Source organism: Anabas testudineus, chromosome 16 (assembly GCF_900324465.2).
Source record: "Anabas testudineus chromosome 16, fAnaTes1.2, whole genome shotgun sequence".
Taxonomy (NCBI): Eukaryota; Metazoa; Chordata; class Actinopteri; order Anabantiformes; family Anabantidae; genus Anabas; species Anabas testudineus.
In genome coordinates, this window is record NC_046625.1 from 1,266,276 (window position 1) to 1,281,909 (window position 15,634).

Below are 15,634 nucleotides of genomic sequence, written 5' to 3' on the forward strand. Positions count from 1 at the left end.
TAAATGAACCAGATGAAAAAAAATGCGGCAAAAAAACTTTTCTACTCAAGCCAAAAAAGACAAAGTCCAGGTGGGACGTCTCTTAAACTTTTCCAAAAACTGTGACTGTTTTAACAGAATCCTTGATGTTGAGAAAGACTTTAACTGGTGGTTGGCGACCTGACAAAATGACAGCTGGAAGAGTCAAACCTAACCAGTCTACTTGTCAAAGTGTGTGTGTGTTTGTGTGTGTGTGTGATGTTGGGATGCAGTGGACCTTCTGTGATAGTGGACAGAGGCCAGTCTCGCTCTGAAGGGTGGTTGTTGTCTTGTTAGAAGAAAACCATAAAGAAGGAAGGCAGAAGAAAATCAAAGACTGGAACGTTGCAGAGAAGTGAAGAAAAAGCCAAAAAAGAAAAAATAGGCAGATTCCCAGAAGGAGAAAGGGCAAAAAAAGAGCAATGAGAAGAAACTGAGAGCTCTTCAAAACCAACTCAAGTCTAGAGAGACGCCGAAAAAAAATCAACTCTGTTCTCGGTTGTTGTCTAGAGGTTAGTGTACAGTAGCTGCTAGAGAAGCAAATGAACCAATGCAGCAGCATCTGCAGGATCCATGAAAACCTTTGTGAAGCCTCAGGGTCACATTATGTGACTTTAAAAGGGGAGTTTTTTGTGCATCAAGAAATTCAGGCCGAAGTCAAAGAAAAAAGACAAAGCAGCCGTGTCTTACTCAAGGGAACTTAAGCAACATGATGTGAGCGTGTTGAGTGACAGCCTTTCTAGTAACTGTACCTCAGTGAGAAAGTTTTGTCTCTTCTTTTATACTTCTACATTTCAGTGCTGCTTTTGCTTTTACATTTTATCGTGTGTATAGAATTATAGGTACGATAAGGACAAATTAAAGACCTCATGCATCAAAAAAATGAAATTAGTTATTATAAAATGTTGAATTATTGGGTTAATTTGATCTCAAATCAAATCAGTACAAAGACCATTTTAGGTGTGTGATGAAAAATACTTAAACATGAACACTGAGTGTTTAAAACTGAAGATAATTTGGGAACTAAAGGCAGCTGCTAAGATATTTTATTCTCTGATAATGAAACAATATCACGTACCTGATGTGATACATTTACATTTACAATTAGTCATTTAGCAGACGCTTTTATCCAAAGCGACTTACAAGTCATTAAAAAGTACAAGGGTAGGCAGGATAAGCGTGAGGAGGTCCTGCCTAAGGACCTCTACTGGAGGTAGGCCACAGCTGGGATTCGAATCCCAGTCTCCCACATGGGAGGCGGTGATGTTACTACACTAACCAGCCGCTGATACATGATGTGTCCAAAGATACTTTTACTTTTGAAGCACTAAAAATCTTTTTTTTTAATACATTTAACATTCCAATCAGCAATCACGTATGCTTGTTACTAGAGGGATTTTTATATATTCTCAATATATAGATACTTAGATCTATATATAGATCGATACCCATCCCTATTTACCAAAGACCCTGTGGGTGTTTGTTTTGGTCATTTTCATTTTCTGCTCCTGAGGTGTCACAAAGGTTTCAGTAAGGTGTACAAGCACTGGGAGCAGAGGATGCTTTGCAAATAACAAACAGGCATCCCTGCAGACAGCAAGGTCTCCACAGAGACCGACAGCCGGGAGGTGGTGGGGCAGGTTAACAATCGGTACCTTCTCCAGCTGGGGTCTGGGGGTGGCGACAGGTAGGCAGGGTTATACGGCGAGCTGTCCACCTGAGAAGATGACAGGTTAAGGAAACAACACACATAATGTACATTTACAGACAATTATACTTTCAGTTTCTATGTGGTGTATCTATGGTCGACCGGACCTGCTGGTTTTAATATGTTTAAAACTTTCTTCTGGATTATAGGCGATATAAGTTATAGTTAAATTATAAGGATTTTTTCTTTTTTCTGTTTTAGCACCGATGGTGCAGATTCACACACAAACATATAGATATATTCAAACCAGAGTTACAGAGCCTCTGAAATTACAATTTTACTGTGGGAAACTCATGTCCTTTCACCCGGGGATTCCCACAGCATTTTCTAAGAACCCTATGAGTCTTTTTCTTACAGGGTTCTCCTTTTGAGATTCCAACGTATTTGACAAACCTGCACTTTTTTCATAGACCCCCATAAAAAGCTGAACAGCATGAAAATTCTGATCAGCATATGCTTTGTTACCTTGTCCAACAAATGTTCTCCACTGTTCTTATTTTTAGAGGATTTACTGCAGCAGTAAAATGTTACTGTAACTGCTGTTGCTCTTATTGTGACATTGCTTCACATCTGTCTGACGAATCACGATCAACTGCTCTGCCACCACACCTGAAAAGTACTCAGAACATAATTTAGTATCACATTCTGAGTAAAGCACAAATGGTGTCCCAGGAATTTGTTCCCAAACCTACTGGAGAACACTTCAAACAGAAGAAGAACCCGTGACATTGGATATATGGAAAAACAAATGCACACTCCTAAAGCACACAATTAATCTCTTAACGGTGGATAATCAGAGTAATGAGTGTATAAAAGGCTGACCATCATCATCAATCAAACGCTGGACAATAAATGTTTACTGCTTAGATATTTGCGTTGCTTTCAAGTCATTAAAGACGTAATTATTTCCTATAAACTGCAGCTTAAAGTTACAGTTATGTTTCTTGTCAGTCACACAACTAGAAAGAAAAACCTTTTTAGGGCTTAATTTTCCAAAGCTGCACATTCACACCTCTTTTTGACACATCCAGCTGTGAAGTATAACACAGTAAAATTTCTAATGTCCTATGAACACAAAGAAAACCTTACAACTTTCAGTTCCACTTATAAATTGCTGGAGATGTGCCTTGCTGAGGGGCACAAATATCACTCCACTCAGTGCTAACCATCAATTTTAAGGCAGCTGCCTCCCTACCATCCATTGAATACAGGAAATTAATTGAGTCCAGATCAATGATCTGCCTGGAGAGAATCGCTGGTACAAAAGAAAGTTGTGTTTCTGCTGTGACCTCAAAAAACAGATAACTGCCCAGCTGACAAGAAGACGTGAAGCAAACTTAACACGAGATAAGATAAATAATATCTCTGTATGAGGCTTTACAGCAGTGCACTGTTTGAAGATTTAGGTGGACCTGAGAGGGGAATTCATGCTGTGGAGAAAAATACACTAAGGCCCCCGTAGTTTGAAGGATGCATGTGGCACCATGTGCAGAGGCAAACCAACACTGAATGAACCCTACTGATGTGTGTTATTTGTCTGTATCATAGAGATCGATTGTTGTCCAAAAACAAATCAGTAAGCTAAACACACTGTAGTTCATTTTAAATGGGCACCACAGACACCATCCTGCTGGCACAAATACTCACTAAAGCACCAAATGTGGATTAATCCGCAGCTGAGAATAGTCCCCAACAAATAGATATCTTCCTATAATGACCCTCAGGTTTAGAAAACGACTGAGGTCTTTTAAAACTAAAACTATATCGGTGAGGATTTACATACACCATCAAGAGAAACCCTAACATGCTGAAGATTTTGGTGTTTTTGGTCTGAGAGTAAGAAAAGTACAGAATAACTTCAGGCATGTGATATTAAACTCAAGGATACTTGGCGGTTGCGGTATGGTCGAACCGGCGAGATAAAACGTCGGTCCCTCTGGACTCGCTCCACCAGACCGTGATGCCGAGTTGACCGGTTTGACTCGAGGGTAGAGGGGAAGGAGCCCTGAAACAGAGACAGAGAGAGGGAAAATGAGAATCAGGAAATCGAAATCAGGAAACTGTAACACAAACAAAACAGAAATAAGAGTTATGTACTTATTACATTTTTTAAGAAAAACAACTGGACTGAACTGTTAAAAATAGATGTTTTTGATTTGTGATCTGAGTGCACCCTGTGTGCAAACAGTTTTACTATACTATCAAATAAATATACATACTATCAAATAAAAGCAGAAATGCCCAAGAAGAGGATCTAGTTTGTTTATGTAAACTTGTTAAGAAGACATTCTAGAGCCATTATTATCAGCTGTGAGGATCACCTAAAAATAAAGGAAATAAACTTATTCTTTATGTATGTTGTTCAACTTATGATAATCACTTTAAGAAAAAATATATTTTGAAATTAGAGTTTTGAGTGGCAGCCTCAGCCTGAGCTTACAACCTAAAAATTAAAAATCTGTACCAACGATGCTCAGTTTAAAACAGAAATATTGGCATAGCAAATGTTAGCACTGTTTATGCAGCAGTGGAAGAATAAATGTTGATTCAATATGCATTTACACATAGAAATATTAACAGCAAGCTCACACACTGAATATTGATGTGATGTCTGCTTACACACTAATATAACAATTAACACAGGTGAAGTTATGTCGCCATCTTAAATAACACCCACTCCCAGATGAGTTGGACAACTGGCACAGTAAAGAGGAGGGCTGGTGAACTACAGCAATCAGTGTTAAATAAATATTATTCCAGGACAATTGTAGGCATTGTTTTCCAGAAGAGTCATTTTGATTGGAAAGTTTAAAATCAGGTGCAGAGACAACCGACAGTTTTCTTTTAGTCAAAACTACTGTTACACTCAAGAACACCACCATCCAGAGCCTTCTTCCAAGTCTGCTCTGTAACTGTGCTGCTTTAGCAAACTTTTCTAGGAAAATGAAAACCTGGAAGAAACATGATACACACTGTGGAGGCTTCAACCTCCCAAATTCCTCTGAACTCCCACAGCAACACAGCAAAGCTGAGCAACCAACATCCAACTACCTGCTACCAAATTAACTTAATCTTGGTCTGACCTCACAGAGGTGGAAGAAAGTAGATGAATTGAGTTTAAAAGTCACCAGCGACATCCGTGGAGCAGAAACAGAGATGGAGAGAGAGAATAAGATATTGATGAAACTCGTCCATTACAGAATGAGTTTGGCTCTGCAGAGCAAATGGGAAAAACTGCTGACTCAGGAGAGAGGAGCTGATGGCTACAGAATGTGGTGACACAATAGATCGTGTCCTGAAAACACCTCAGGAATGAATCCATTTGTCTCATTAGTGTTGTTATTGTTGTTGCCATATTATTCTGTTTCACAGACTGTAAATTCTCAGTCATGAATTCTGTGTAATAAGCTTCTTAATTAATCTTTAATATTTAAATAATATTCATATCTAAAATAGGTTAAAATAACTGTCTAGGATTATCAGGTTAATTCAACTTTTAAGTTTGTTAGTGGTATTGACTTGAATTAATTTCTAAGAGTTCACTTAACTTCTAAGTTGATATATATATTTTAAAAAAAAAAGCAAAGCTACCATGTTAGTAGATTTCCCAGCATGCATTGTGACTTCTTGTGGTTTAAAGGAAGGAGGAAACTTGCTTTCTGTCTTTAACATATGTAAAATTCAATCATGGTTATTTATTTTCACAATAATGAAAACTATGTGAATCACGAGGAACGTTGGAGTCTAATTCAGTCCCTTTCACTGCAAACACAGAAATCATCACTGGGTTCAGCTTAAGATGATGGTTTTGCACTTAGTGCAGTACATGTGGCTCCAACCTGTTCATCATGTTAGCTGCATGACTGTGGTTTACTGGTGGTTTGAAACTACTAAAACCGGGTTAAGAACTGTCCAATGGATGAAGGTCATGTGGTCTGATGAGTCCAGATTGACCCTGTTCCAGAGTAATGGGAGCATTAGGGTAAGAAGAGAGGAGGTGAAATGATGCACCCATCATGTCTAGTGTCTACTGTACAAGCCTGTGGGGGCAGTGCTATGATCTGGGGCTGCTGCAGTTGGTCAGGTCTAGGTTCAGCAACGTTATGTGTTCAAAGAACGAGGTCAGCTGACTACCTACTGAATATACTGAATGACCAGGTTATTAATCAATGGATTTTATTTCCCCTGATTTCACAGGCATATTCCAAGATGACAATGTCAGGATTCATCAGGATCAAATTGTGAAAGAGTGGTCCCGGGAGCAGGAAACATCATTAACACTATTTCACAATGCGTGTTGTAATCAAAGCTAAAGGAGGTCCAACGAAATATTAGAATGTGCGTCACTTTTGTTTTGGATGAGCAGTGTTGTACTGCTTATCTTCAACAAACTTGGGGCGTTAGTGGCTCAGGGGGTAGAGCAGTCATCTACGAACCCCAGGGTGAGTGGTCCGAATGCCGGTTTGTCCTCCCTACTTGCTAAAGTGTCCTTGGACAAGACACAGAAAGACTGTAGTAGTGCCGATATGTACTGTCTGGCAGCTGTCCAGCCACAATTTCCCCAAAGGGATTAATGAAGTATTTCATTTTTCTTATCGAACTAACAGATCTAAATCAACTGAGCAAAGACAATAGTTTACAAAACATTGAGATATTTAAACAAGACACAATTTAATTGTACTTAACATGACACAAAATGTTTAGTAAGCACTTTTACTCATATATTTAAGTTGAAACAAGTTATATTTAACAGTGCATTCATGGATGTAGTAATAAGTGTAACAGAGGAAGGGATGGTGGTAATGTCAGTGGAAAAAATAGTAATTGTTGCAGGCATACTCATAGAAACAGTCACATAATAAAAATGGCAGTGTTAGCAGAACAGAAACTAACAATAAAATAAGAAATTCAAATAGCAGGTGAAGATGTGAAGTAATTCAGATGTGGAAGTGTGGTTATCCTCACCTGGAAGTCCTGAGGGTTCCTGCCAATCTGGTTGACATTGGGTAAAGAACCGTAGTACGGTCCCTGACTCCTGGCAAGACGGAGCTTCTGAGCCTGAAGCTGATGAAACAATCAGACAAGAAGAAAATACATAAACAACCAGTCAGAATCAAAGATGTCAAGTCAATTTAATTATATTGTCTCAAGAGTCTTTCAAGACGACATCTGTTCTTAGAGCCTCAAAAAGCTTCAGCAGGGAGAAAAAAAAAAGGGAAGAACAGACTAGGATCTCCCTCCTGGAACGAAGAGACAAGCAACAGACTCTGTAACAATATAATATACTGACACAACCATGACGCAACAATATAAAGAACCAAGATGACAAAATTATAGCTAAATTGAACCTGTATATGTAACACAGCTAATAAAAAATGATGCATTCACTTATTTATTAGCTGTGCCACAGAACAGGTCAGATACTATGCTGAAACAGTAATCACCAGCCGGATGCAGGTTATGCTCAAGACAATGTTGTATGTGCATCATGTTTAGAGCTGAAGTGATTTATTGATCAACAGATCATAGATTAAATCACTTAAAAACAAGTCAACCTTCAGTGTTTCTACCTTATTACCAGTGAGGATTTGTTGCTTTCCTTGTAAACTAAATTAACCTTTATTTGAGGAAAACAGATATGAAGCTATGAGCTTTGGGCTATTCTTCAGTTTTCTAGCACTTTACTAAACTAAGGATTTATCAATGATCAAAATAAACAACAGTTTCAGCCCTAATTACGTTTATGCTGACCAGCTTTCAAGAGTGGCTGCAATCAGATAGAGAGGCAGTGCTAACCACCCTGACTAACCAATTTCCTGGGGAAAACCCTGCATGTACTTTCAACTTCACCAGCAGCCAAGGCACAAAAAGTCTGAGCGGTTCACTTCTGGTAATCTTTACAGATGTGCTGCAGGGATCCAGTTCAAATAAGAGCATTTGTAGTGCACTGTATTTACAGTATCATATTCAACAGGTGGAAGACACCACAGAGGTTTAGAAACTAACAAAACAAGTTTCACTGCTGACCTCCGACTTCTTTGCGTGAAGCAACTCTGTCTTGTATAATGAACACACACCGTCTGCAACGGTCATTTAACGTTGTGAGTTTATTTTCAACCTGCTGTGAACCATGTTCCCCTTAAAGAATGATAAACAGACTGAACACAGGAGAAGCTGTTGAAAACTGCAAGCCTATAAATATGAGTATGGAGTAATTAGAGCATGTTGGCAGAGATAGGAGCAGACATACAGGCCCTAGCCCAGTTCTTTGAAGTGTGTTGAACTCATTTAATCTCCGGTCTATCTTGTCCCTGTTCTCGATCTGTTCATGGTCTAGGTTTTTGCAAAATCCTGTTCATTAAAAGCACTGACAAGTGTTACAGAATCTTTATAAACCCAACCAAGTTGTTTTTATCCGTTACAGTGCCAAAATAAATGCTGCAGTGATTCTCACTGTTGATATTCTGCTGTTGCCAGTGAACTAATTGTTGTTCAGGAAGGACTATTACTCCCAAAGTAAACTGATGGACAAATGATAATTCAAGTTTAATGTTATGGAATAAAGAGGTTGCGTAGATGCCCTTGTCGACTCAAAGCTTTGATATGACACGAGAGACGGACAAATCACAGGAGCTGAGTGGCTTATTGAGATGCTCCTTTGTCTATACTTCAAGCTGGAAATTCACTTGTCTTCACTTCTTCCAACTATTAAAAATCCACAGCAGCTTGTCAGCAACTTGTCCTAGTTTATGCCATCCACCATCATCTACACACATCGTTACTGATTACCACAAATCACTGTACTTTAAATTACTGTGTGTACCTTATTTTCCTTGTAATCTAAGTATTTATTTGCCTGCATCTCGCTCTCTTTTGTCAGGATTCTAGAGCACCTTGCAAATTATATACAGCCTCATGTCTAAGCTAGACAATAAGCCTGAACAGATACTCAAGGTTTTGCAGGAGCCGTATCGGACATGACACAGTGGTATCAACCCACCCCTAATAGTGACTAATAAAAATAAGTAATAAAAAAGATCCTTAACTGTTCTTAGTTTTTCTTTGTCTGATATGAGCACGTAAGGATCTGTGTTTAGGTTGTTCTAACTATTCATCAATTTGTTTTTATGCTGATGTAAAGCACCTTCAACTGCCAGTATATAATAACAGTATAATACAGTATAAAATGAAACAGTTTTGAAGTCAGTGACAGAGCAACACTCAGCTTTTTTCAAATGGGTCTTTCCTGGGAAACAAAAAACAAAACTCCTGATGACTCAGACAAAGTTAACAACCTACAGACTGTTCACTCAAAACAGACAATAACCACTGTTTGCATGCAGGACTTCACCTGTAATGCAGCAACACAATACTTATAAAGTGACATATACCAGGCGCAGTGAGAACCGAGTGGACAACAGCAACATCTGAATCCGTGGGCACGGTGTGACAAAACCTTTCTCCACATTACTCAACAGCTGTTTTTACAACATTAACACCAAATCTACAGATTTAAGAAAATAATGAGATCAAAATTTTCAGACAGAGACAATCAACAAAAATACTGTTTAAGTTGCTTCTATAACTAAATGTAAGCAACTTCGACCCTCATTATCAGTACCTATCAAAACACCCACACATTGTTTTCTATCAACATGTCAGCTCTTTATTCCTGCTGGTGGCCACTGTGATGCTCTTTAAACTCAGTCTTTACCCATTTAATACCACATAACATGCAATGCAACAACTGTTTAATGGTCATTTTGACTAAAGTGTGAAAGATACCAAGAAAACCACTGAATAAGATGTGCCGAAGCAGAAAATTATTTACCAAGTGGATGAATTTACTGACATTTATATCAAGCTTCTCTCGCTTTTGAGTTGTGGAGCTGCATAAAATGATAAAAAGTTTATATACCAATATAAGTAATTATATATTCAGATAATGACGCATATTGAGTGCATGTACTGTAACACCCATTTCTTAACTGAGTCAATTGGGGCCAAATCTGCAGATGTGAGCTGTAACAGCAACTGTTTTCTCCTTCCATCTCCATGATTCTTTGGCATTTGTGTGTGGTGCAGGTAAAAGTCTGAGTCTTTCAGAATTACGAATGCTTATTGATATGTATGTCATATCACACAGCTCTAGCTAGTTGTATACAAGAGTAATTCCTTAAGTTAAAATAAACAGGGTTTAATGTACAGTCAAAGTCTTCTGCATTCAGCTGTAAAAAGAGGACGTAGTAAATACTGAGCACAGCTACTGCAAACTGTAACCACTGTGTGGTAATTTTTACTGTAACATTGAACTCACAAAGTGTTAAAACAAATGGCTTCTTCATTTCCAAACCTAGTCTGAGTTTCTGTTGGTCAACAGTGTGCATGAACAGCTCCAACAGTAAAAAAAAAAGCATTTCTGAGCTGCAAGTCTGCTAGGAATGGGCTTCAGCGGCATGTTATTGAATCTGAATCCTTCTGAATCACCTTAGTCAGTGATAAAGTTCATGATTTTTCACAAATTACTGGATGGACAGAGCACCTGATTCACAACTCTGAGCTTAACGACCTCCAAAACTGTACATTAACAGTTATGAATTTATTTATTAATGAATCACACTATGTTGCTAATCGAGAGCTGGATTCAAAATGGAATCAGCTATCATCATGGAGTATGTTAGAGATCACAGTGAAACAAGAAACTGAGGCTTGAAATTATTTAACAAACAAGCTTATATTAAAAATTAACAGATATAGAGCACATATCTGCAAAGATCGGTCACTATGTGCTAAAGGAAAGCTTAGCCTGTATGCAATATGCCCAAAATAGTCCTTTTCTTGCTAAGAGTCAGATTAAAGCCTGATACGACCTCATATCAGCATGTGTAAAACTCTTATCAATCAATGTTTCTACTAATACTACTAACAATATAAGGAGGAGAAAAGAGGAATTAGTAATAAACAGGTTATTACTAATGGTGAAAAAACAGAATGTGCACAGTGTTTCCTGTTATCATGTTTTTTGGAAAACTGAGGCTGCAGAGAGCCACGATGACATGTGAGCTGAGCTGATAAGTTCATGTAATGTGGTTCACAGTGTGGAAGTCCTGCAACATGTGGTCGTGCTCGTCAGCTCCCAATGTGATGACTTTTCCTCATTGGTAAGACTTAAGTCGCAGATAGTTTCCCGTTTAAAAGCAAGGACTGAGGAATTCAAAACCACCAGCCTACACTGATTAGCCTACACAGCCAACCAAACCATTTAAACCTCTGACAGCCTCTGTTTGTATCATCGGGCCCCAGATGGCAGTTTTCTGCCCTGTAGGGGCAATTATCAGTCTTGTGAGGAGAAGAAAATCTTAAAATAGACTTAATTAGAGTTTGTCTGCTGATTATGGGCTGGTGCTAGTGATGGTTCAGAACTGGTTAAACTTGCAAACCTGCTAAGAATCAGTTTGTTTCTCCACAGGTTATAGGGCCACCATGCAGCCTACATATACATGTCCACAAGAAAATACACTAAGATGACTCTGTACAAGTGATGTTCCTGACTTTGAGAGTTTACACTGGCATCCAAACACTGCTGGTCCGATGTATTTGCACTTCTCGTTGTGGACGGCATTTACATTTGATAAGAAATGTAATTAGCGAACACATTTTGATTCTTAAATGTAGGATATTAATGTTAGCTTTAGCCTTTAGCTGTCCACCTGGCATCAACCACCCTGCAGTTAAGCAAATCTAATACTAAATGAAATACTGATTTTTATCTTTACAACAAATACATAATTGTTCTTATTGGTCATGATAATCCCGTCCCCAGCCCCTCATAGAAGCACTTCTTGGTTCGTTAGTGTCACTCTGGACCCTAATTACATGTTGGAATATGAGTGGTGTGTCTCCGTCAAATTTACTTTTCAGATCTGGTTTCTTAAAAAGCACCTTTTTGGCTGTACAAGCAAAATTATTAAGAATCTACAAATTTTCAAAGTACTGTGCTGTTTTGGCATTCCTTAACGGTACTGAATGAAAAGGCAGATTGTGTAAAAACAGAGCTTCTTTTAGAGATTTTACACTCCTCTTTACGAGCTGACCTTCAGGCTCTGGTCATCTGTTTTGAGCAAAGTTGTAAAAAAGATTTTCAACAGTGAAGGTGAAATATTTTAGGATTATTTTGAACACCAGGCAAAGATCAGTACGACATTAAATTCTCACAATTCAACATGGCTGTGGTTTCAAATCCATGACTTTTCAAGCATTATTCAAAGCAGTTTCACTTCACATTCATAAAACCTAAATGAAAAAATATGATCACAATACAAACCCTCAATGCTTCCAAAACATGGATTGGAGATATATTCATATAGGGATCTACTCTAAGATAACATCTAAGTACGTATCTTCATCAAGATAGGGGTAATCAGAGAATGTATGGCGTCACAAGGCTGCTATAGGTCGTTTTAGTTCAAAATGAAGCTGCAGGGTCCACGCCAATTGGTGTTTTTTGACGGGTCACAACATTCATAATAAAGCTCAGTGAGATGATGGAAAACCATAAACTCACTAAGAAAAACCTCAGCCACTGTCTGACATGCAAAGCTCTTGCAGATCAGGGAACTGCATTCACCGGTGATCATTATCTCGTTGCCATTGAAAAGCAACAGCAGGAAGCTAAGCAGTGATTTGCTGACATTACGTTTCACAGGTGTTTGCAGACCTGCGTGCCCCAAGTGCACACAAAAACCTGATAAAACTGCACCCCCATCTTATCTGTCCAACATTCTCAGTGACATGCTGAAAAACAGTTTTCCACTGTCAAGTCTCAAGTAGACACAAAGCAACACAATGTGCTTAAATTATTGTTTAAAATTTAAATTTAACAATTAAAACCCTCCTAAGTCACTACTCATTTAAACTGTTGACTATCTCTCATCAGTCTATAGCTAATTTATTGATGTATCTGGGCTACGTATTGACAAGAACCTTGCCATACACTGCAAATCACAATACAGGGATTAGGATTCAAGATACTGCGATATATTGTGATAATGTAAGCAGGGTGTTATTGTGATTTTTGAAATTAATTACAGCAATTTTGTGATAACGTGTAAATAACAAAACACTATATGCATAAAATCTAAGTTTAAAAAAGTGCCTTCTTATACAGCACTGCCATCTAAGATTAGGGGGTTTAAACTAAACACTAAATTAACCACTGACATGAATCTTTGCATGTGAACTACTACTATACTCATAATATTTTCTTATTTTTGTTTTTCTTTAAACTCATTTAGCTTTAAGATCATGGGGGGGGAGGGGGTACTGTCAGTAAACGAGTAAAGAAACCAGTAATTTGGCCTTTTGCTTATAAAAAATAACTACAACTATTATTTTATTATGAACACAGCTGAGATTGGTAATTGATTAATCAAATTAACCAAAAACTCAAAAATATGCTTATACATATTGTTAAATATTTATAACTTCAACAGGCTGATGTGAACAGGCTAAGCTGTCTGATTCAGACACTGATGGATCCTCTCATTAAAATGTTATCGTTAATACATTAAAATGGTGACACTGATTTCAGCCAAAGCTCACGTCTCTAGTGAATGTCAAGCTAGAAAAACAAAGAGAAGTACCTTACCTGACACACAGAGGTCTGTGCTGTGTGTTGTCATGTCTTTGTCATTCACCCTCTAATCCAACTCATTCACCAAGTCCCCGCTACAACTGTGGAAACTATAACGCTGAATTAAAACCAGCACCGTTTAGTCTTTCTGTAACCGAAAAACAAAACCCACTTGGTCCAAATGTGTCAGATGCACAGCTCCACCGTTTATGACTAAAACAATAACCCGATCATTTCCTCTACACTCAGATAACGATCATCTATCATCAGGACTGTGGGGTAAACCTCAACATGTTTTACTACTGAAAGACAGTAAGACGGAGCTTTAAAACACTTAAGTGCAGGAAGTTGGCACTCGATGCTCAGCCTGACTTTGAGTCATGTTTACTTTTTGAGATAAGTCAGGGTCCTACATCTTTTTTGGGCAAACTATTAACTGCCAACCAATCAACATCAATGAAAGTGACCATAACCTTTACACATGTTCTTTGACAAACCCAACAGCGACCACCAGAACCAATCCAGAAAACGCAGGAACACGGAAAAAAGACGTACTAGTTCACCCCAAAACTGTTCCTCCGCCGTTGTCTAACATGTACAGTGTTTGTACGCCGGCTTCAGACTTGCTGTACAATAATTTAACACTTCAAACAGGAATATGCTTCATAAACACTAAACTGTAATAATGAAAATCTTTAAACAGCATTTTATGCAAGGACAGTCAAGATCAGGTAATAAAGAAGGACCCACTGTAAAACCCTTATCTACAACTGTATATTACTAGGGCTATATATCTAATGATTAGTTTCCTTATCTATAAGCCAGATATATTTTATCCATTACTGGTTTATGGTTAATGTAATGTAATAGAGAAATGGGGACCAAGTTTACTCTCACAGCAAATCCTCACAAGTGAGAAGCTACAGTCAGTGAATGTTTGATTAATTGATCCATTCTGTGTCCATCTCATTGATCAAAGGGGCCACGTTTGGTTTCTTTTATATTTTTAGATGCATCTTCACTGTTGTGAGGAGGTGTTACTGTTGATCAGTGTATATATCATTACAGTGTTGCTGCTGCATAGTGTAGTGGTCAGATCACCACCCTCAGTGTGGGAATCCCAGTAGTGGTCTACCTCCAGTAGGGGTCCTTAGGCAAGACCTTACATTTACCCTGCCTTTACCTTGTATGTAACTGTAAATGCTAAATACTACATGTAAATGTAGTATTTACTAGTATACGTCTAAGTAGTTTGTAACAGTTACCAATGTTGCTTTAACCAAAGTTTGTGTCATCACAGTGTTTACCTTGGCGTGATGCTAACTAGTCAGCTAACAAGGTACCAAAGAACTTCACTTTAATTAATTAAAGAAATCACCTTAATCAACCTTTTCTCTTTCTCATCACAGACAAAGTGGTAAAATTACAGCTGTAGAGGGATTTTAGCTTCAGATAAATTGAAACAACAGGAAACACGACAAAACAGCATATTGAAATGAAAGTCCTGGAATAAGAATAGATTAAATACTGAAATATTACACTATATTATAATATACTGCCTGAGCAAATCTGGAGCCATGGGATTCATGGATAGTTTCCCCTTGTAGCAAACCAGCCTTGAACTCAGGCAACACTGAAGAAACATATTAAAAATTTGACTTTTTAAACAAGGTTATTTATGTGTTGTGATAAATGTTTTATGCCTCACCTTTACACCACGCTACTTCAAAACCATGACAGATAAAATCAATATACCTGTGACAGGTGCACAGTATGAACAGATTTCATACCTAAATGCTAAATTTGTATGTTTATAATTTTACATTATAATATAATTTGGCTCTGCACCTCGATGATCTGTTTTTACTGCTGGCCAATTTCCCCTTAAAACACTGACATATTAAACATCTTGTATCTGATGAGCAATCTAACACCTGAAGATATTTAATTTACTCTCTTTTTACTAAGAGAAAACTGGGAAATAGTCACAAGTGGAAACTGAATCCACTGAATTGCAGGAATTTTAAGCAGCATGTTTAAAAAATTTTCTTTTTCTAATTAATCGTTCAGCTACAAACACCAAGTTAAATATCGAACAGAGTACTTTATCACACATAAATATTTTCTATAGTCAAAGATGGGTCTTGCTTAATGAGGCCTGACTAAAGAATGAAATGCATCACTGATGTGTGAATCACAGAGGAAACAACAGAGAAATAACAGCAGCTGTATGGGAGCGATTTAAACAGCAGCTAAGACCGTCGATGTTCGATTTT

General features: G+C 37.9%; 1 protein-coding gene across 2 annotated transcripts in view; it reads right to left on the reverse strand.

Moving 5' to 3' along the window:
• Positions 1-15,634, reverse strand: part of LOC113169217 (CREB-regulated transcription coactivator 2) — a 37,943-nt gene that overhangs the window by 20,983 nt on the left and 1,326 nt on the right. For both annotated transcript variants that reach the window (XM_026370436.1, XM_026370435.1), the window contains exons 2-4: positions 6,692-6,790; positions 3,615-3,731; positions 1,674-1,735 (exon numbers count right to left, since the gene is read on the reverse strand). In XM_026370436.1, the coding sequence (XP_026226221.1) occupies positions 1,674-1,735; positions 3,615-3,731; positions 6,692-6,790 (278 nt within the window). The remainder of the gene's footprint in view (positions 1-1,673; positions 1,736-3,614; positions 3,732-6,691; positions 6,791-15,634) is intronic.